The 22,960-nt window shown below is 33.2% G+C and overlaps 2 protein-coding genes across 2 annotated transcripts; one reads left to right on the forward strand and one right to left on the reverse strand.

Moving 5' to 3' along the window:
• Positions 1 to 482: 482 nt before the first annotated feature.
• Positions 483 to 5,248, reverse strand: LOC134255839 (S-adenosylmethionine synthase-like). The gene is made up of 8 exons (XM_062738389.1): positions 5,069 to 5,248; positions 2,758 to 2,958; positions 2,550 to 2,662; positions 1,871 to 2,014; positions 1,565 to 1,783; positions 1,171 to 1,353; positions 930 to 1,063; positions 483 to 753 (listed from the first exon to the last, which is right to left on the reverse strand). The coding sequence occupies exons 1-8, from the start codon at positions 5,202 to 5,204 to the stop codon at positions 651 to 653; spliced, it is 1,233 nt and encodes a 410-aa protein (XP_062594373.1). The 5' UTR covers positions 5,205 to 5,248; the 3' UTR covers positions 483 to 650.
• An 82-nt stretch (positions 5,249 to 5,330) lies between these two features.
• On the forward strand, positions 5,331 to 21,321 carry LOC134255840 (UBX domain-containing protein 8-like). The gene is made up of 7 exons (XM_062738390.1): positions 5,331 to 5,532; positions 10,095 to 10,214; positions 13,902 to 13,993; positions 15,824 to 15,943; positions 16,299 to 16,433; positions 16,912 to 17,025; positions 20,365 to 21,321. The coding sequence occupies exons 1-7, from the start codon at positions 5,469 to 5,471 to the stop codon at positions 20,521 to 20,523; spliced, it is 804 nt and encodes a 267-aa protein (XP_062594374.1). The 5' UTR covers positions 5,331 to 5,468; the 3' UTR covers positions 20,524 to 21,321.
• Positions 21,322 to 22,960: the final 1,639 nt, after the last annotated feature.

Raw genomic sequence — 22,960 nt, forward strand, 5'->3', positions numbered from 1 at the left:
AGTCATAGTTTAAGTATTTCATGATTAATTTGACTCACATTTCTCATTTCACAAGGTACATTGCAAATTGTTACAAAACCAATTATTTATGCAGTATGTTGATTATGATTCATATTATTGAACTGTATATTAAAAGAGTTTACATAGGAAAATAAAACAATCTTAATAAAAAGTCACGACATAAAAACATTTCATTGCAAATACTGGTAACAATGCATTACATTTCTACAATAATAAAAATTGCAGTTTTTTGCTAAATATATAACAATATAAATTGATATAAATAATGATTATGGGATGCCCGAGTGTTTATAAATAGTGCTCTTTTCCCAATGAATCTTCATAAACACAAGACAAATGTGTGCATATAAAAAGACAACTAGAAAATCACACATTTGCAATAATTAAAAGACGGAATCTGAGCAGAACTTGAGGAGATATAACCCGCTCATAATGACACAAATAATGACAAGCTCTGTAAGTATATGGCATTGATCATAATTTGTGTCAAGTCTAACTACAAAATCGGATCTTTCAAGTCTGGTCTGACTAGTCTTTTAACTACTGTGGCTACTCCCCTTTTGGAATCACAAATGTTTAATGTTGTATATACAAATATGACATTGTCTATGGGACTCCGCTGGAGAGGCTTACAGAATAAGCTTCTTTGGTACTTCCCATGGGAAATCTGGACGGCCAAAATGTCCGTAACAAGCTGTCTTTTGGTAAATAGGGGCTCTCAAATTCAATTCCCTATAATAAACAATGCATTTATGTATTAAATGGAATATTTCAAGTTCTTAACCCTGTGAAACAATGAAACCAAAAAAAAATATCACCATGAATTTATTCACTTGATAGATGTCAGATATGAGTACTGAAAATGTCTTGCAATTAATAATCACATTCTGATAATGAAAATGACTTACTTGACAATTTTTCCTGGCCTCAAGTCAAAGTTCTTGTTGATCACAGCTAAGAGTTGTTTCTCAGAATATTTTGATGTTCCATAACTGAATACAGTGATGGAAACTGGTTCAGGAATACCAATGGCATAGGAGACCTATAAACAACAAAAGGTCAAAATGTTACCCTTATATTCTCACAGCATGACAAACATTCATTCTTCCTCTTCCCTAAAAACCAACATTCAACAAAGCTCTTACGAACCTGTACAAGAACACGTTTGCACAGCCCAGCTTTGACTAGAGACTTGGCCACCCATCTGGCTGCATAGGCAGCTGATCTGTCCACTTTGGAGAAGTCTTTTCCTGAGAAAGCACCACCACCGTGAGCACCCCAACCTCCATAGGTATCCACAATGATCTTCCTACCCGTTAAACCAGCATCACCCTGTCATAAAATAAAATCAAAATTGCGTACTTCTCAACAATACAATATTCTTTCATCTTTAATAATTTACTGTATTTTTTTTCCTAACACATATGAATGATTTTAGTCAACACATAACATCAAGTTTTATTTCATTTTCAAACACCAAAATGAATTTGAAAAAACCGTCAAGTTCTAATGAAGACCCAAGTATAAAGAACTGATCTTGTACCTGTGGTCCACCAATAATAAATTTCCCTGATGGCTGAATATGATATCTTGTGTCTTTGTCTAGGTATTTCTGTGGAATCACATAGTTCACAACTTTTTCCATCAGCTCTTTCCTCAACTTTTCTAGAGTCACAGTTTCGTCATGTTGAGCAGAAATTACAACTGAATGAACACGAAGTGGTACACAAGCTCCTTTATCGTACTTGTACTCGATTGTAACCTGTGAACAAAAATTCAAATATTAAGAAAATGACCAATTAAAAAAATATGATAAATTGAGAGAATTTTTTAATAGTTAATGCCTTACTTGTGTCTTTGTGTCAGGTCTGGCCCAGCTTAATTCCCCACTTCTCCTAAGCTGTGCAATTCTGGCATTAAGCTGATGTGACAAAACAACGGTCAAAGGCATGCATTCCTCAGTCTCGTCTGTGGCATATCCAAACATAAGACCCTGGGAAAACATTTATTTGTGAAAAAAAAAATCCTAGGTAGGGGAAAAAAAAATGTGATTTGGGTACTTATCCCCTTTGCAATGGAGTTGGAAGGGATGTAGTAACACATTTGTGTGTGGGGGAGGTGGTGTTTTTTAGTTTGTCCTTGTTCAAAACAGAGGTAAAGTAACTTGCATTGGGATCAATAAAGTGACCAGTAAAAGTCGATTTTAGATAGTACAAATAAGCAATGAAAATCTCTGCTGGTAATAAATATCTTTTTCATCACACCTATATTCCTCTATATAAATACTTAAAATCGTTTAATTGATGGCATGTTAACCATAATTTTTTCTCTTTATGCACTTGACGCTTGAATGACAAAGAAGAAAAGTAATAGTAGTCCTGTCCAAAATTAAGATCTCCGTATGTCACTCTGCTCTAGATTAAGCATCACTGTTTGGGTAGCAATGGCATTTAAATATCCAAACTTCCTTTAAAAAGTTTAAAATCATGTACGTCCTAGATATAGATAAGAGAAACCGGTCATTTTACCTGGTCTCCTGCTCCAATATTGTCATCGTCTCTGTCAACATGCACACCCTGGGCAATGTCGGGGCTCTGCTGTTCCAAAGCAATCAAAACATTGCAGGTCTTGTAGTCGAAACCTACAATGGTCAGAAAATGAAATTCACTTTGGGTTATGATTCTTTTCATTCAACCTGTCAGCAAGGGTTGATTTTTGTGTCCAAAGTATAATTACCTTTGCTAGAGTCATCATATCCAATTTGTTTAATGGTGCCACGGATCACATCCTGATAATCTACCACTGCTTTAGATGTGATTTCTCCACACACCAGGATCATTCCCGTCTTGGACACTGACTCACAGGCCACTTTAGCGTTAGGATCCTGTTTCAGATGAGCGTCCAAAATGGCATCACTAACCTGGTCACAGATTTTGTCTGGGGAAAAAAAATGAGTTGTTTAAATTTCAGAAAAAGAAAGATGTCATTATGGTGCTTATATGCTGGAGCAAAGCATTCTTTTAAAACCCAATAACAAACGATCAAGTGTACACGATATCAGGGTAACTTCCTTCATGCATCAATGACATTCATTAGCTAAATAGAGAATAATCAATTTGGACTTTTAAAATATTACAGTGAATTAAACAGTATGCATTCTCTTCCTATCAACATTTTAGATTAGACATCAACTACTTGTTATAGTTCACTTATAAAATCTTTTAATTATTGAATTAATGAAATATTGTATCATTTACATATTTTACCAAGAGATAATGTCTCAGGTCTTTCAAAATTGATATATTTATAAATATTACTCCTGATTAATTCATATTTATATATGAATAATAATGACTTTGACAACTTATCTGCGATGTGGAGTGCAAATATTCTAAATCATTCGTAATAAATAAAATTCTTTACACTAATTTGCAACACTATGGATACCACACGCACAATCTAACTGAAGAATCATTTAATATTCATCAGGTCAAGTTTAGGTGTTAAACTGTTATGTTCTAAAAGGGGACTAAACTGACTTTCTCCTACCTTGATTCTTAAAAATTGTCAAGATTCTCCCCACCCACCCCCTACCTGAATTCATACAGCATTACGATGCATTCACACTTACATGCCTGACTGGGAAGCTGTCAACCTTGAGAGGACTAATTTTCATGATCTTTCATAGGTCTATATTTGAATAATTTGTGAAGATGTTTATTATAAAATTAGGTCCTATAGTTTGGCAAAAATAATTTCTATTATCCTTTAAAAAAGTTTGTTGCTTCATTATGGCCCCCTTCTTAAATTGAACAAAACCTAACTTAAACCATACAAGTAAGAATTGCTTAAATGTTTTTTTTTTCCTGGCCCATGATTCTGGAGTAGATGATTGAACAAATTTTACTATCATTTAGAGCAGAGGTAGATTTACATTTGTATAAACTTGTCAATTATTGGACCATCAGTTATACTGGTAAAACTTGGTTTGGGTGTATTAAAAGAAATCTTAATTCAGGACTGCTCGTCTTCTAAATATCAGGTCAAAATAAAATTTGCATGTACACTAGATCTTAATGTACTTAATAAAGTGTGACAAAAAAAGTGTCAACGTAGATCTCGAGATACAATTCTGTAAATTTATCAGCTAGTTTATGCCGAAAATAAGCCTGTCATGATCGTTTTTCCACTGTTATGGAAAACACATGTACATAGATTCAGTTGAGAGCAACTATGCAATTTGTATGGCAACAATGACATTAAATTCAGTTTTAAAAAATCTTTAAAACTGCACATTTCATTTGGAAGAAAAACAAGAGAATGTTGTGCAAAATTTATACCATTACAAAGCAAAATAACATTGTTAATTTAGTAATCCTATTCACTTTACAAAACCACTTACATTGTTTTTGTTTAAGATTCAATTTTCTATTAAAAAAAATACCCCCCCCCTTTCAAAATATCTGCATCATAAAAAATGTACATGTACATTTTTTACCAGATCTTATGTCCTGTAACTTTTTTTAAGACTTTGTTTGAACTGCCCAAAATGCTAAATGTCAAGATTTTTTGAAACTGGGCCCATTCTGGATGAAAAACTGAAATGCATATATTCAGTTTTGCAGGAATTCACATGACCTATATTTACATCATACATGTGCATGCTTATGCCAGTTTGACCCTTTCAATATCCTTTTCATAGTGTTTTGTGATATTTAACCAAATTTTCTATTCTGTAAGATTGTAATCATAAACATGAACAAGTCCATAAACTAGTACAGACACAACGCTGGGTCATTATTGAGCAATACAAGCAACACAAAAGGCGAATAAGATCAATGCATGAATGATACATAAACCCGATTAGTGTCACTTGTCTCAACAGGTCAGACAGCTCACCCATTATAATAGCAATCAAACAATTAAAAATTTCTACACCATATAAACAAAAACACGTGCTTGTTTGAAGCCATGATGCAACAACTATGCATCATCTCTCGTGTACAATTTTCGTTGATAAAAACGTTAAAACATGAGTTTTTTTTACCTGGATGTCCCTCTCCCACTGATTCTGATGTGAATAAAAAGGTGCCAATATCGTCCTGGCTGCATTCTTCTGCATAATGGTGGTTTATTTCTTGGTAATGACTTCCATTGAGGCCGTTTACTGTTGGCGTAGACATCTTGTATCGTTACGATGTTTCTACTGAGTGGAAAAGAGGCCACAGAGAAGGTCTCTGTGCAATTTATAGAAAGCAGGTATACCACGTGATTATTTCATCTCACATAATTGGTCAATGAATATATGTCCCAATTTCTTATCTCCTCAACATTGAAGAGCTACACAAACAATCGAACGATGACGACGTAATTTTTGCATCAAATGGTGCATACAAAAGCAACTACGTAGTATTATCAGTCTTGAGGACATAAGCTTTATTTGCCTAATGGACTACTACGGTGTTGCTTTACTAGTAACCACCACAGCTTTTGCTGTCATTTACTTTCTAGGTTAGTTTATAGTCAGGTCTGCTCTGTTCTGTAACAAAATAAAACATATCCTATTGACGAAGATTAACTAAGTTGTTAAACACTCGATACCAAACATTTAGACACATTTTTTTTTTTTTTGGTTCAAGTAGACATGTTTCTCAACATTTTAAAAAGAACAAGTTCTTGTACTAGACTTGACCAATGTGAAAAAAAAACTAAAAAAAGATCAAAATTTTCCATTATGCTACATTGTACACCAGTTACCCCATAAAGTATAGTAAACTTTGAGTTGCTAAAATACGCAAAGCATTTAAATATTTTAGAAATTTAAATGGATGCATGATTTCAATAGCATGTAACATTCCATTGTTGTTTAAAAAATTATAAAAGTAAGGAAGAGTACTTAAAACAATTTATTCATTTTTATATTTCTTTAAAAATTAAAGTAAGAAAGATTATCAAAAAATAAGAAGTTTATTCAGGCAGGTTTATAAATTGAGTTAATCAATTGATATCCGACTGGTATCATGCGCAAATTTTTGTTTGCAATAAATATACAGTTTTTTTCAGTGGGGGGCTATGTAGCTCTCTGGTCTGTCAATATATTTTTTGGATAGCTACAGTTCTGCAGCTTAAGTATTTCCATGAGACTATATCTACAGTATATATTACATGATTGCAGAGTTTCTGATGGATTTAGTGAAAACTTGTACCTTCAGATTTATTGTGTCCCGCTAGTCAATGTTAAGGCTATTTTGACAGGGTTATAGGATTTAGAATATTAGATTTTTCCAGGACATGGCAATTTTATGCAGAAAACATACATTTCTAAATTAAATACAGCTGGTGAAGGTCAAGACTGCTTATAGTTGCAGTAATGATTTCTTTTAATTGATAATATAAACAATAGTTTTTTGATCTTTTATGTAGTTTTTCAAATATTTTGAATTTATATTTTATGATGTGTAAATATGCTAGCTTATTTGATCTTTTTAAATAAGTAAGTTATTTTTTTGTAGTGCTCTGTATATTAGTAATATAAAACACACAATAATAGAAACTACGTAGTAATCACAGAGTTTTACACCCTGTATGATCTACATGGATGTTCTAAGAAGTCTCCCCCCCCCCCCCCACCTCAAAAAAAAATTATACAATTGAAAAAAAAAATTATCTTATAATTAATTATTAATAATTAATAAACCAAAGCAAAAAGAAATTGAAATGAGGTTCCTCTGTTTACTTATTGGAATATGGATTCAGACTTCTGATTTACCACTTTTGATTTCTTTCGTACTTGGATGATTGTAAGAATTACTGACGAAGTGAAATATAGTTGAATCAAACACCTATTGCAGGCCGTCATGAATTTTTTAATTGTAGAATAATCAATCGGAGAGAATAAAAAAATGAATATTCTGTTTTAATGTTGTATAGAGTGGTTCCATGTATTATGTAGCTATTTTTGAAAGAAAATTTAATTTAAAGTGAATATGAATCTTTTTTGGTTCTTGCAAAAATTTTGTCTGTAGTTAAAATCTAATTGCTCATAATAAAAGTTCTTTGATTTAAGAAAAAAAAAATGTGGTGCACTACAATTTCTAGAACAAATATAGAATCAAGTTCTAGATTATGACTCTCAAGAAATTGATATTTTTCCTTGACAATTCAATGAGCTACATTTACTAGTATTTTACATTGTCCGTGTCCTGATCCGTTTTGTAGGGTGATACTCAGTACGTAGATGATCCTGTATGTGTATCCTGTGATACTGACCAGGACTTATGATGTCCTGTATGACCTCTCGTATGACCCTGATTTAGTGTACATATACTGTGGGAGATTTTTAATCATCAAGGCCAATTGTCAACTTCTGAAGGGCTCAGTTCTACATCAGTATTACAGTTATTTTATCAATGTTTTAGATGATTCCTATTTCCTAATTACATACATAATGAATTGAATGGTCTGCATTATTTGATAATTAATATAGGAGATTTTAGTCATATTTTGAGGAGCTTGAGTAGTGTATCAGAAACCTTAATGGCTAGCGAAGATGGATTTTAGTCTGAAATATACCGTATAAGTGGAAATTTTAGCGAGAGGCAAATTTAGCGATTTGTCCTTAGAAATTGGTATTCTATTTTTAGCGAGTTGTAATTTTAGCGATTTTAAAAAGTTCACCGAAGAACCTATTACAAATAAAACGCAATAAATTTTTAGCGATATTCAATTTTAGCGATCTCAACACACTCGCTAATAATGCCAAAATTAAATCCTCGCTAAAAATTCTACTTATACAGTAGTATATTTTATTTAGCCCCACTATATTGCTGTATGAAGTCTAACATGCCCAGTATGATGTACTTTAATTAGTGTTGTCAAATCGGTTGAAACTCAGAATCGATTAATCGGTAACATCGGTTGACCCTAACCAACTGATCATCGGCCAATAATCGAATCGGTAACCCTTTGCATAAAATAGGCATTAGATTTTATAAAAATTATATTTCATTGTAAAATAATGTAAGTAAAGGTGCATTGTACAGATCGAAATTCTAAAAACAGTATATATATGCAGTTTGAATAACGATTTCAGTAATACAGATTTTTTCATGATTAGGAATTACTTGGCCTGGGAAAAGTAAGCATTGACAGATCAGGCTTTAATTTACATGATCATCTAAAATATATATGGAATTAATTTTTAACTGTTATAAGACATTTCATATCGCGAATTCCTTGTGATTCCGTATGAAATGACAGGTGAATTCCCCCAAATACTGAAAATTATATATTTTATTTCAACAAGTAGTTTAGTTTCTTCAATTTAGAAATACAAATATCATTATCTTTTGATTTATTTTAAACAGATTTTAAGTACATGTATTTTAAAATAGTAAAGGACAACTCTTGAAAGATATACCTAGGGTATTTTTTGATAACAAGAGCCTGGTCTTGAAATAAAAGTTGTATCATGGCTGCGGTGATTTTCCTTTGAAGTCAAGTGTACAATAACTGGAGATACACCGATGGGCGTATCCAGTAAAAACTGTGCCGTGTATATGGGCGGAGCCAGCAAAAACTGTGCCGTGTAAATAAATTATTGAACACCAAGGCGATTTCATCATTTTAAATTACATGTATATTGAATCTAAATTACAGAATGAATGGGCTTTGTAATATACAAATGCAAAAATTCTGCAAGCGAAATAAAAGTCTTTCACATGAATTACAGTACGTATATATCCCAAACTACGAAATGATTTTACGGAGCTCTTCAAATATTCAATCCACAGCAAGGCGAAATCAAATTCTTGACATGAATTCCACACAGAAATATATTAAAATATCCCACCTATTGTAATATAGGGCTTACGCTGTACTGCATCCACAGATGAAGAGTAATTGACCCTGACACAGCGTTTTCGTGAATACGACAGCTCTCGAATATGTCAAATGATCAACGGGTAATTTTTTTGTTATTTTCGAATAACACTAGAATTTACCTTCTTTAACTTCGAATTTTTCTTCTTTGTTATCCAAAGGTTTTCTTGTGAATTCCATTAACAATCCAGGGGCGAATCCAGCAATTTTTGAAAGGGGGAGACTCCAGGTCGGTGCCCCCAGCACTCATGCACAGAATCACACCGGCAACTTTAAGTCCGTAGCTACATTTAAAAGAAAGGGGGCCTCCAAAAACAGTTGACAAGGAAAAAACTTTTTGCACCACACTCTAAAATCCAGGGGAGGGGGGGGGGGGTGCTGGGATGCTGCAATCCGACGTCCTTTCTCATGAACACACGCACATAAAATGTTTATTAAAAATACTGACAGAAAGGAGAGATTATCCATGCGGTCACCTGACAAAAACTACATTTTCTATTGGTGTAATTAACAATCATGCTGAAAATCTGTGACATGACGTTTGATTGGCCATGATACAAGAAAGTTATTGAATATTTATTATGGTGTATCCTGATTTATTTTAGACTCCTGCTTCGCACTCGTGCCCTTTCCAAATTAGGATACACCATAATAAATATACAATAACTATTACATAACTGTAAAAAAGATATGTGCTGAAATATACTGATTAATCGATTGTTGAAATCTCCAATTGATTGTCTAAAATCGACAGCCTTTCCGACCGATCATCGATTATAAATTGATCATCGTGACAACACTAACTATAATACTCACTGTATTGTTAAGTCTGCTATGTTGTAATAATTGCAGTTTCCTTTAAACTCATTTTACTGCATTATTTGATAATCCTTTGAGTCAACTATTGGTGTATAAAGTCAAATAGGTTTTTTGAAATTTTGTATTTATAGCTTCCTTTGAGTCAACCACTATGGATATATTGTGCCCATTATATTGATTTCCATTATGCCCATTTTATTGAGCTGTATTATTTCCACTATTTTGTTGTAGTAAGTTCATTTAATTATATATATTACTGTATTATGCCCACTATATTGTTTTGGTAAGTCTATTTATATTGGTGTATTGTGTCCACTACGTTGTTTTATGTCCACTACATTGAGCTGTAATACAGTGTATTGTTATATTTGTAGATTCCTTTGAGCCCACCCTACTGTTACAGTTGGCTGTTAAATCTTTAATGGTCCTTGGTGTTGCTACATTCATTATTCAAAATGGAGCATCATTATTGAGAAAATGGAAGAGAAAAAGAGGTGAGATCTACTAAAATGTAACAAGTGGACAATTGATGGTGAAAGGAGGGGGGGTAATACATTTTTGATAACTAAAACATGATTTGCAGAACTTTGTACATTATTAATTTTCCAGTATCATAAACTTGTTCTTTGTTGTTGATCCATCAGACAGAGATTTAATTTTATAAACAGGATATCTATTGGGTGAAACAGAAAAAAATGTGCTTTAAAAGGATAATCATGTGTGAATCCATATTTTGATAATTAGCATGAATTACTAGTAATGCAAAATATATATTGTACTTATTGCACTCAGATATGTACCTTAATTGCTAAAATAACAATTAACAAATACAGTCAATTACAGGTAACTGTTTCTTGCTCCCTATTCTTTGATGGCAAGGACTTTTGAACATGTGTTATTTACTATCCTTTTAAATTGATGAAAATCAAATAAAACACAAAATTTATTCCATTGAAAACAGGTTTATATTTGCTCTGTTGCAGTATTGATTAATACCTAGGTATATCACATATATTTCAGTCTGGCTGTGTGGCTTCATTATGATGAAATTTTTTTAATCTTTTACATGACGTTACCTGTTTTATTAAATCCTATTGTTTACATGTAAAATGGATTTTCAAAATTACTCTGCATTTTTATGCCCCTGCAAGAAATGGCTTGGGCACATACATGTAGTGACATCTAGTGTTACCCATCTTGATCTGAAATTCCATCATCCTGTCATTCCCTCATTGCCATCACAGAAAAGTTTTCCAGACATTGATGCTATAGATAATCAGCTGATATTGATATGCCTCTTGATGTTGACTTACAGAGCAAATATGAAATTAATATTCATTGACTTATTTTCACAAAAGATATAACTTTTACATTTTCAAAACTTTATTTATCTTTTTGTTATTTTACTGTTTTACACCTTTTTTTTATTATCCTACTTTGCTTGTAGACAAAAACCATTTTAAACAGTTTAAGTATGTTGTGGTATATAGACAACCGCTTCCAGGGAATAAAAGCAACAGAACAATTTTAAAAAAAAATTGCCATTTTCACCTGATTGTTATTTTCACAATTTGGGTAATGTGTAATATTTGATGTATAAAAATGAACAAAATTGAAAAATATATCAAAATTATATTATACAATATCTACAAGAGTGATGTACACTTGTTCATTAAGATTTTTCAAGCAATATGAACTGCAACTTTGAAGTCAGAATTTTTGTTGCAAAATTGTAAATAACGATTTCAATGACAGAAAAAAATAACGTTAATAAACTTCTGTTGTTCATATTTGCGATCGAAGAACTATTTATAAGCTTCGATTGAATCAAAATTACATTATTGTCGTCCTGTACGTTAATGATTTCTTATATAAAGCTGGGATTGTATATAAAAGTCTGTCTTCTGCTTTATTTCAGTCTAATTGATCATGAAGGTTTAAGTTACATACAAATTTATCATAATAAAACATTTTGACAAAAAAATAGAATTTTCAAATATGCAGCTCATATTGCTTTAAAATGATGGCTCAATAAATTACTAAAAATATTTTTGTTTGATGCACTCTGACCCACATTTTTCAAGCTGGGTCGGTAGGTAGGTAGTTTTTTTAGCTCACCTGAGCCAAAGGCTCAAGTGAGCTTTTCTGATCACATTTTGTCCGTCGTCCGTCCGTCTGTCTAGCTGTCCGTCCGTCTGTAAACTTTTTACATTTTCCACTTCTACTCAAGAACCACTAGGCCAATTTTGACCAAACTTGATACAAAGCATCCTTATGTGAAGGGGAATTTAAATTGTTAAAATGAAGGGCCAAGTCCCCTCACAAGGGGAGATAATCAAGAAAAGACAAAAATAGGGTGGGGTCATTAAAAAATCTTCTTCTCAAGAACCACTGGGCCAATAAGGCTGAAACTTATGTGGAGGCACCCTGAGATACTGTAGATTCTAAATTTTTCAAATCATGACCCCCGGGGGTTGGGCAGGGCCACAATGGGGAATCAAAGTTTTACATAGAAATATATAGGAAAAATCTTTAAAAATCTTTTTCTCAAGAACCACTGGGCCAGAAAAGTTGAAACTGATGTGAAAGCACCCTGGGGTAGTGTAGATTCTAAATTGTTCAAATCATGACCCCGGGGGGTAGGGCGGGGCCACAATGGGGCATCAATGTTTTACATAGAAATATATAGGAAAAATCTTTAAAAATCTTCTTCTCAAGAACCACTGGGCCAGAAAAGCTGAAACTGATGTGGAAGCACCCTGGGGTGGTGTAGATTTTAAATTGTTCAAATCATGACCCCGGGGGTAGGGCGGGGCCACAATGGGGAATCAAAGTTTTATATAGAAATATATAGGAAAAATCTTTGAAAATCTTCTTCTCAAGAACCACTGGGCCAGAAAAGCTGAAACTGTTGTGGAAGCACCCTGGGGTAGTGTAGATTCTAAATTGTTCAAATCATGACCCCCGGGGGTAGGGCGGGGCCACAATATGTATTACAAGGGATAAATCTGGTAAAGAACAATATGACAAAAGATTCTCAGGTGAGCGATGTGGCCCATGGGCCTCTTGTTTTCCTTTACAGTACTTACTGGACAAAATGATAACTGTCATAAAAATCAGACTCCGAAATTTATTGATGTTTTCATTACACACTGAAACAGTTTTACATGCAGATTTATTATTTATTGTTATAAAATGTCAATCAAAAAGAATCCTAGAGAAAGTATACTATGGAAACTGAAAAAAAAAATTAAAAGTGCTGAAAAAAAAATGATTGGGTTGAGGCTATTTTGATGGGTTGGTCTGAGTACATCAAACAAATCATTTATTATTGGTGGCCTTGGTAAGTGTTTTTGATTATTATGCCCCCCTTCGAAGAAGGGAGGGCATATTGCTTTGCTGCTGTCTGTCAGTCGGTCTGTCTGTGGGTTGGTCTGTCGGTCCATTTAGTTTCCGTTCATTTTCTTCATAACCGTTGCACATACTGAAATGAAATTTGGTATACAGGTATAACACATGAATATCTAGGTCAAGTTCTGTTTTGGATACGATCGCACCATAATTGACAGAGTTATGCCCCTTGGACTTAGAAAAATTCCAATTATTTGCAGTTTCCGTTCATTTTCTTTGGAGAGGTTGCACATATTGAAATGGAATTTAGTATACAGATTAGTCAGATGAATATCTAAGTCAAGATCTGTTTTGGGTATGATCGCACCATAATTGACAGAGTTATGCCCCTTGGACTTAGAAAAATTCCAATTATTTGCAGTTTCCGCTCATTCTCTTTGGAGAGGTTGCACATATTGAAATGGAATTTAGTATACAGATTAGTCAGATGTATATCTAGGTCAAGTTCTGTTTTGGGTACGATCGCACCATAATTGACAGAGTTATGCCCCTTGGACTTAGAAAAATTCCATATTTTTGCAGTTTCCGAACATTTTCTTTGGAGAGGTTGCATATATTGAAATGGAATTTAGTATACAGATTAGTCAGATGAATATCTTGGTCAAGGTATGTTTTGGGTATGATCACACCATTTTTGACAGAGTTATGCCCTTCTGGACTTAGAAAAATTCCAATTTGTGGGGGAGGGGGGCATAAGTGTTTTACAAACATCTCTTGTTCTGGATGTGTATGGAGTTTGAAATAAATTTTATCATTTTAACAAATTTCAGAAAAATTACAGGACACCATTGTTGATCCAAGCAAACATCAAAGTGAAGAACAATATTTCAAAGAGAAAATTCAACATGACCACCATAAAAAGGTCTTTGTCTTTTATACTACTTTTATATAAAATATAACAAGTAAACAAATATATTATTGAAGTAGAAAAATAAATTCACTTCAAATTTACAACTAAAATTATATTTGAAAAAGAAGAGCTGATAGCAGACATTTTATTTCAAAGAGTTGTTTTAAAGATCCTGTAAATATGAATTTGCTGTGATATTCTTCATTTCGTTTCTTGGACACATTAATTTGAATGATCAGAGCTGTTTTATACATACATGTTAGAGTCCTTGATTTTTTCAGATAAAAATTAAAAAAGAAGAAGAAATGAATAAACAATGTGTAAGACAAATAAATTAAGTTGTTCTAAAGGTAAAATTTATTAACGATTCTCTTCAGGATGAAAAGAAGTGGACAACCGTATGTAACATACCATGCCTTTCTCTAAGGAGATTAAGTGAATCCTGAAGTAGATTTTGTGGTGTATAAAATAACTTTTAATATTTGTTAAATATTTGCCCTATTATAAGAATGTATCTAGGTTGACTGGATAAATTCAATCTAGATTATGTTGATGAACACCGATAAAAATCCTGTAAAGAAATCAAAATTTGTGACAGAGAAATAGTTTTAAACATCAATGCTCTTTATTTGAGTCATAAATAAAAATGTTGAGAACTTAACTGGGTGTGTAAGAATTAAAGGAAAAGGCTGGGAAACTGGACAAAACAGTTCACACCTTGTGTCCAATTTTAAGACATATTAATATGTTTATCTGTAATGTGATTTATGCACTGCTGAAACATAGTATTTAGTTCAAAATACCCAAGTTCACACTCCAGTGATTTTCAGGTTGACAATCCACTGAGGCTTTCCTTATTATCCTTTATAGAGGCATTTGAAGATAATTAAGGGAGAAAGCTGTTTATTTAGATCATAGATAAAATATTTGAGTTTGAATGTTTGATAGATTAAATACTTTACAGTTTGTACATGTACAAGTAATATAATTCAAAGATCAGAGAGTTCTGCTTTTCAAAGAAATTTATGTAGAAAAGGGAGATATAATATTTGACTTAGAAGGTTCCTCATTTTAAATTTAATATGTAAAAGTATATACATGTAACAAGCATTCTGAGAGTATTGCATAAGCAATACATGTCCTTTACCAGATTCCTCTTTTCTCAATAGGATGTTAACCACCATGGTTGGAATGCCTCCCATACAATCATAATGTAGCAAAAAACTGCAGAATGAAAATTGCTCCCAAATGATTTGGAAGAATACAAAAGGATTTGCATTGAAAATAACTAGCTAATTACTTAAAACAAACCTTTTTGGGTTGTGCTTGCCTTTAACCTTAAAAAAAAATCCACATTGGCTTTGGAAGCAAATTCTCCAAAGGCAAAAATCCTATTTTGGGAGGGGAGATTCAAGTTTCTTTTAGTTCCAGTTTTTTACCCATCTTTGACTACATTGAAACCTCTGCCTGTTGAAAGGGGGGGGGGGGGGGCTGAACCTTCGCCCCACTGTTCAATACCTAGGCTCTATTGTGTCTATCTTTGCAAAAAATAGACAGACACAATATGACAACAGAATGCATTGATGTTTATCATCCAGAAAAAACCTAACTGATACCACTAAACCACCATAGGTTTTGTTGTTTGCTGCTATAAGGTGTGAAAAAATGTCGGTCAGACTGGAACTTGAACCCATGACCTCCCGCTAACTGTGCGAGAGCTCTACCGTTGAGCAACCCAGGCTCAATGACCAACCTTTACATACAATGTTGGGATGTTACATGGATTTGGTATGTTGCTCCAGTAGCTATTATTGGCTAAGTTCTAACATTTTAATCTTACAGGCTGAAGGTTACAAGTCTAGAATTCTGATTCCAAGGGAAGAAAGAAAGAAGAAGCAAAAAGAGGATGAATTTCAGCGGTTCATGGGCCCCGCTTGGGAAGGGGAGGGACAAGAGTTAGGGGTACTTCTTATTGTCAAGATTTCCACGAATTGTTTTCTTGGTGTCTGGGTACTAGACATGTGTTGTAAATGAAGAGTTGTGATTTGTTCTGTCCTTATTTAGAGAAGGAAATGATGATATTGGAACATAAACTGAACGTTGACTGTATTTCTATGGATCTTTCAGCTTAACATCCTTCATTTTATTGTTTCTAGTATGCAAAGTAATGCTACTAAAGAGATTTTAATAATGCAGGACAATTAACAGAAGATGAAATAGAAATAAGCATTGAAAACTTTCCCTTTTATATCTTTTTACACCATTTAGTTTTGATGATCTTAAATACATGTATATATATATATATAATTGTCTTCAGGGCTCTAAGCAGGAGGAGGATGAGGAGGAATCTCCTACTGAGGCTGCCAGACATCGAGTCTTACCAGAAAACATCAACCTAGCAGCAGCCGAAAGAGCCAGGGTGCAGGCCGAAAAACGGAACAGAAGGAAAAAGGTATGTAACACATGTTACCTTTAAACACTGTTTATTAAATCTCTGTGTTACAAATGTATCTTTTTTTGTCTTTTAAAAGCAATCTTTACTTCTTAATTCTGTATATGATGTCATCAGAAGAAAGCTATATCTTACACAAGGTGTGCGTTTAAACTTACATAGGGCATCTTATTCAGTATGAAAGCATACATCATATACTGTATACAGGGTTATTTTTGCCCTTTCACAATTGCAGACAATTTTGCCCCTTCTAAATTCACCCAGTCATAGTTTTATTGAAGAAATTATACTGCATTTATTAAATTCATCCCTGGCATTTTAAATTTGCCCAAATGAAGGTGAGGCGAAAGGGGCGAAAATAAAATTGGAGCGAAAATGTCCATGTATACAGTATAACAAAAATAAACAGTCACTCAGTGCTTAAATGAAACACTACTGTCTACTAAAGCTGAACAGAATTTAACAATTTTTTTTTTAGATTATTGAGCTACCAGAAGAGCCTGATGAAAACAGCCCTGACTGTGTGTCTGTCTGTCTGAGGACTCCACTAGGTGCAAAGCAGCGGAGGTTTAATAAAGAAAATACAATTCAGGTGAGAAAGCTGCAATATTCTCTGTTTCTTAAAACCTTATGAAGAAGCTGTAGAACTGTAGCTCTCTGGTTGACAGTAATCAGATAGACATACCAGAGAGTTATAAAGGAAGACATTATGAATATAAAAAGAAACTAGATTTATAAAAATCAGGAATGAGCCACAAAAAGGAGGCATTGTAAGTTGATGGTTTTTACGAGGCTTGGATTAGTAGCTCTCCGATTTGTTTGTCTTGAACTTTTTTCAACCAGAGAGTTAGTATAGTATTTTGGCTATTATGAAAAATATGCAAATAATTTGAATTTGATAACTTTAAAAGTACTTGTATATGCATTTTTTTTAAATGAAAATATTTGAGTTAATTTACTAAAGACAGGAGGCCTAAATGTTGACCTGGATGTACGTTTCATAATGTGTGTTTACACTTTGAGCTGATAATGCAGTTATTTTTGTGCTGGTATGTGTGGATATAGGGTAATGTCACAGACTTTGGGCACACCAGATTTTGACATGGTCTCTTGAAATTTTTGACTTACTTGTATTTAGGTGTTTGATAAATTGGCAATTTAGCTTGCTTGCATCTCATCAAATCAAATAATTTGTATAAATTCAAATGCATTCATTCTTTCTTTTATAGTCTGTTTGGCACATATTTTTTTTTCTCCAGAAGAACATTTCATTCTTATAAGTGAGTTGCTAAGTTGCTTGTGTGTTTTCATCAAAGATGTTGGTAATCACCATTTCCATCTATCCTAATTTTTAAATGAAAATGGAAATTAAACTTATAGGAATTTATGCAAGGAAAGGGTGGGGTTGGGGGGTGAAATTAGCCAACATTGAGAACACTGATAATTCACAAAGACCGCAATTTCAATGACATGGCCTTATCCTACTATCCTAGTAATAAGGTCACACTGTCATTCCAAAGTAATAACAGCACACAGAGACGCAAAAATTTTCCCAAGGAAAAAACGAGGAAATTTTTCCACTTGATCACTATTTATTTTTAGTTTCGGACACAGGTGAGTTATGTAGGCCACTCTTTTATCTCTGGCCCTGTATCAGTGGTGTCTGTCATGCGATGGAATGACCCCTGTCCATTATCCCTCATCATGTTCAGTTACAATCAGATGCTAAAGGTTGCTCTACATGTAGATAAATCACCGTCCTGAATTCTTCACTATCTTGAAAAAGATAACAGAAATTATAGTATAAGTAAACACTGTTAAATACAGTTTTAGTGCTTACATATATTTACATTAAATGACTGAAATCATTTACTTTGAATATTATGATGTAAGATTTTGAAAAAAATATTAAATACATGTATAAAACAAGAGAAGGCATCAGGTGATTGGATTTGTCTAATACATCAAATGTGTAATGCTTAATTTCTTACTGTAAGTCACTAAGGGTATATAAGAGCATTTAAAAATGGAGAGGGGGAATTCTGTTCAGTCTGACTAAAGCCAACCCCTACACTATTATTTCACGTCGTTTGTAGTTTGTTAGACATTATGTCAAGTAGCATCAGAGAAAACTTCAATGAAAGATACTTTTGCCAAAAGAAAAACTATACATACACAGATTGCTTAAATAAATTTCTGTAAATAAAATAGAGTTCCAGAGACAATTAAAAAGTTCAAGTACGAATAAAATAAGAATCAGAGGTTCAAAATTTACTTCACAGTTTTAGCCAAAGCTCTTTGAAATTGGAGTGACATAGGTTGTGACATTGATAGCTGTTTTGGTGTCACATGAAATGAGTCATAACAGCGGAAATTTTTATTGTAACACCATAACCTTACTGACCATTTATTTTCTGAATGAACTTGAATCTTTGGAAGAATCTCAAGGGCAGATGTTACATATAATTTATGAAATGTTTGGGGGTAGTGGAACTCATGATGAGGGAGGGTGATGGTAACTTACGTCTGTATGAGCTGAGAAAGGAGGATTTTGTTTGTGGACTTGGTTTATATACACTGTTTTATCTCTGCCAGGTCATTCCCTGTAGCGTGATGATCCAGATATCATAATGCTGTCATCACGCAGTCAGATTACTACTTTATTTAGAGAAAAATCTTTTAAAAATTAGTCAAATTTTTATGGTATATTTGTAGGGGGAGGGGTTTTTGATTTTTTTTTTTGGTTTATTCTTAGATTTTTTTTTAAAGTACTACTTGAAAAATTATGGTTTTTGGATTAATGGTGTAATTTATGAATTCCTTCATCCCTAGAGAACACATGCAGTTTCACTGTAAATTAACGTATGGTACAGTCTGGCCACAGGCCTTAAGACCACTTCAATCTTACACAAAATCTTTTTTTTATATATATACCCCGGTACTCCACATTTTTCATAACTCGGATGGAAGCAATTTGAAAACCTGTAGTTATAGGTCTATAGAATGTAATTGTATTGGGGATGGACTGCATCTAACAGCAGGGGGGAAATAATAATGTTACAATAACTTTTGTAAAAGAAGAAATTTAAAGGTACTGTAAACCAACTTTAATTCGCTACTATTTTATTATGCGATTTACCAGGGATAAACTAGTTCGCGATGATTAATTTTTGTGACCAGGCCTTTTTGGATCTGTTGTTGATAGACACATGCACTTTAAGGACCAGTTCGCAGTGAGAAATATTCATGATGGCGAGGCTCTCGCAAACTTTGCGAAAATTTATCACACACGAATAAAAGTTGGTTTACAGTAAATCACATAAACTGCGTAAAGAGGTAGATTCACGTACTCCATAAAATGGCCCTGTCAATATACTAATTAACCGACCAAGTTCTTACGTCCTATTTCGATCATCAACATAAAGTAGAGACTTAGTGCTTTCATTTCCTATAAAAAAAATTTCCTCTGAGAGTCCAAGTTTTTGAAGAAAATAGGTGAAATTGAGCATCTTCAACCTGTGATAAAAATATGAGCCCACCCTGCGATCCAAAAATTCTTCCATGGATTAGAATCTTCTAAAACAGTTCTTTCATTATATAATTCAATATTTTAGATCAGAGGTTGGGGGCTATGCAAAATATTAAAAAACAGCTTAAATTTTTGGTCATTTTAACGAAATTTTCAAGATTTGAGGAAAATTATGAAATTCATGACGTCATAATACATAGACAAGAGAAAAAATTACGTCATTTTTATTTGATATGAAGTCACCAAGGGTCTAAGTGAAATATAACATATTTTCAACTAAAACTGAGTAGTTCTTATTTTTCAGAAATTCACAGGGCCAAAAATGGACCAATGTGAACTTTCTTCTTTGGTGACATTTTCTTCAAGGTAGCTCTCATCTTTCATATGTTTTTTTTTTTACAGCATGTCTTGGATTATATGACCTCCCTTGGATTCAGTCAGAAGCATTACACTATATCTACCTCCTTTCCAAGAGAATGTCTACATGCACAAAGGGAGAAGACCCTGGCAGACATGAAATTTATCAAGAAAGTCTTATTGAATGTTGAAGAATTAGAATAGTGCTTTTTGAAATCTTGGTAATAGTCTATATATTCTTTTTCTAATTTTTCATAATTTATGAATTTAATTATTGGCATTACATGCAGCATTGTTGATTGTTTATATGTTATGTTTTATTAGATATTTCGTGATAATTTATATTTTATATGTTTCTATAGATTTCATAGCATTCAACTCATTTTTAAAAGGAAATAAAATATTTTTTATTTATATCTTTACTGGTGAAAAGTGAGTTTTGATTTCTGATGAAGAGATCATTTTAACTTTTTTCTCTCTCTCTATTGATTTTTAAATTAATACATATATTTTTAATAGATACTGATGTAAATTTAATTATTGTAATAAACAACCTCACAGCTAGTCTGATAAAGAAATTTTTACTGATGACCTGCTTTTATACATATTCATGTTTTATCTGTTCAAAGTTTACCATTCATTTCTAATGCTGGTACATGTATAATTATATCTGTATCTTATGCATTTTTAATAATGACGGTTTTATTTTTGTAAAACATACCTCTAAATGAAGTTGAAATGAAGTTTGTCATACATCTCAAAGGTGAAACTATTTCTGTATTTTAAGTATCTTGATAATGGTGATTTTATTTTTGTAAAACATACCTCCATGTTTGTTGAGAAAATTCTAAGAAATTTTGTAGAACCTGACTTTCTGATGAAACTTTAACACTAATGGTTTACACTTGTTTATTGTCTTGACTTATGTCTTGTTTTTTCAAACAAGAAAAACTTTGAAGAATATTAAATTAAAAGGATAATAAACTGAAATTCAAAATACAAGATGTGTTTCTGAAGTATGACAACTGAGCAAAGGTTACACTTTCTCAAATGCCAATCAAATATGTTGGTACCCAAAAGAAGGCCTTCTCACAAGAAATACAATTGTGAAATATGAAAGCCCTAGCACAACCTGTTCTAATGTTAGGGCCGGGGTTAAAGGTTTTTAAAAGTAGGTCAAACTTTAGGGTTAAGGTCAGAGGGTCACAGTGTTTGGTTTCGTAAGAAAAGTCACAAGGAATACATATTTGAAGTATGAAAGCCCTAGCTTTAATCATTCAAAAGTTATGGCCAAGGTTAAAGTTTTTTAAAAGTAGGTCAAACTCTTAGGTCAAGGTCAATAGATCAAAGTTGTTGGTATCCTAGAAAGGTCTTGTCACAAGGATTACATATGTCATGCCCTAGCTTTAGCTGTTAAAAAGTTGTGGTAAAGGTAAAGTTTTTTAAAAGTAGGTCAAAATCCTAGGTCAAGTTCAAAATTGTTCATATTCTAGGAAATATCTTGTCGCAAGGATAACAAGTGTGAAGTATGAAAGCTCTAGCCCTTACTGTTTAAAAGTTATGGCCAATGTTAAAGTTTTTGATTAGTAGGTCAATCTACCAATGCCAAGGTCAAAGGATCAAAGTTTTTGAAATCCATGCACTGAAAGGTCTTGTCACATAAAATACATATTAGAAGAATGAAAGTCCTAGCACCGTCGGTTTAAAAGTTATAGCCAATGTAAAAGTGTGGTATTTTTTTGTAAAAGTAGGTCAAACTCCAAAGGTCAAGAGGTCAAAGTTGGTGGTACCCAAAGAAAGGTTTTGTCACAAGGAATATATACAACTGTGAAATATGAAAGCCATAGCCCCTCCCACTCAAAATTGAATCAATCCTCATCCAAAAAGGAGCTGGGGTGGGGTAAAGAATTTACTGCTGCAAGCTGTCATCCTGAAGATATGTAGCTCTTTGGTCTTTATTGAAAATGTTCATTGAAAGGCTTTTTATACCCCCTTCAAGCAAAGTTTAAGGGTATATAGAAAATACCTTGTCAATAATACATATTGAAAATGTTCATTGAAAGGCTGGTTGGCCCCCCCACTTTATACTAAAGTAAAGTAATATGAAGGAAATAATAGTATTGTAAGCTTAAAAATTGGCTATTGAAAGGAATTGCATTAGAAAATCTACCCCCCCCCCCCCCACCCACCCCCCCCCCCCCCCCCCCCCCCCCCCCCACACACACACACACACACAAAGATTAATTGTTTATGACTTTTGAGGGTAAAAAAAAAAATTTCTCTGGCTGGCCTCCCCACTTTCAAAATCCATGCTACGTGCCTGTGATCTGAAGGTGTATCATGACCTTAATTTGTGCAAGTTCAAAGTCACTGACAGAAAAAAATTTTTCAAACTGTATAATTTGTGTCAGAGTTTCCCTTCACACAAAGATTCTTATGAAGGGTGTGTCATAACTTTTGGATAAAAAGAAATGGTGGTCCATACTTCACATTTTAAAAACAAGTAAGTAATGAAATTATTCAATTTTTTATCACGCAACAAGGTGTATCATGACCTTCAGTGCCATCAGTCATTTGTGCAAATTTAAAGGTCACTGTCAAACTTTGCAGAAAAAATGTGTCATTTTTCATGTCCAGTCTG

This window comes from Saccostrea cucullata, unplaced genomic scaffold, assembly GCF_032062105.1.
Source record: "Saccostrea cucullata isolate Sc308-1 unplaced genomic scaffold, CSIRO_AGI_Scuc_v1 ctg78, whole genome shotgun sequence".
NCBI classification, from domain to species: Eukaryota; Metazoa; Mollusca; class Bivalvia; order Ostreida; family Ostreidae; genus Saccostrea; species Saccostrea cuccullata.

What these genes read in the sequence shown, in the direction of transcription:
- LOC134255839 (XM_062738389.1), bottom strand. Translation starts at nt 5,204, where the DNA reads ATGTCTACGCCAACAGTAAACGGCCTCAATGGAAGTCATTACCAAGAA. An exon ending in ATATGATGACTCTAGCAAAG is followed by an intron (nt 2,663 to 2,757) that starts GTAATTATACTT and finishes TGACCATTGTAG; the next exon opens with GTTTCGACTACAAGACCTGC. An exon ending in ATATTGGAGCAGGAGACCAG is followed by an intron (nt 2,015 to 2,549) that starts GTAAAATGACCG and finishes ATGTTTTCCCAG; the next exon opens with GGTCTTATGTTTGGATATGC.
- LOC134255840 (XM_062738390.1), top strand. Translation starts at nt 5,469, where the DNA reads ATGGACTACTACGGTGTTGCTTTACTAGTAACCACCACAGCTTTTGCT. An exon ending in AAAATGGAAGAGAAAAAGAG is followed by an intron (nt 10,215 to 13,901) that starts GTGAGATCTACT and finishes AACAAATTTCAG; the next exon opens with AAAAATTACAGGACACCATT. An exon ending in GGGAGGGACAAGAGTTAGGG is followed by an intron (nt 15,944 to 16,298) that starts GTACTTCTTATT and finishes AATTGTCTTCAG; the next exon opens with GGCTCTAAGCAGGAGGAGGA.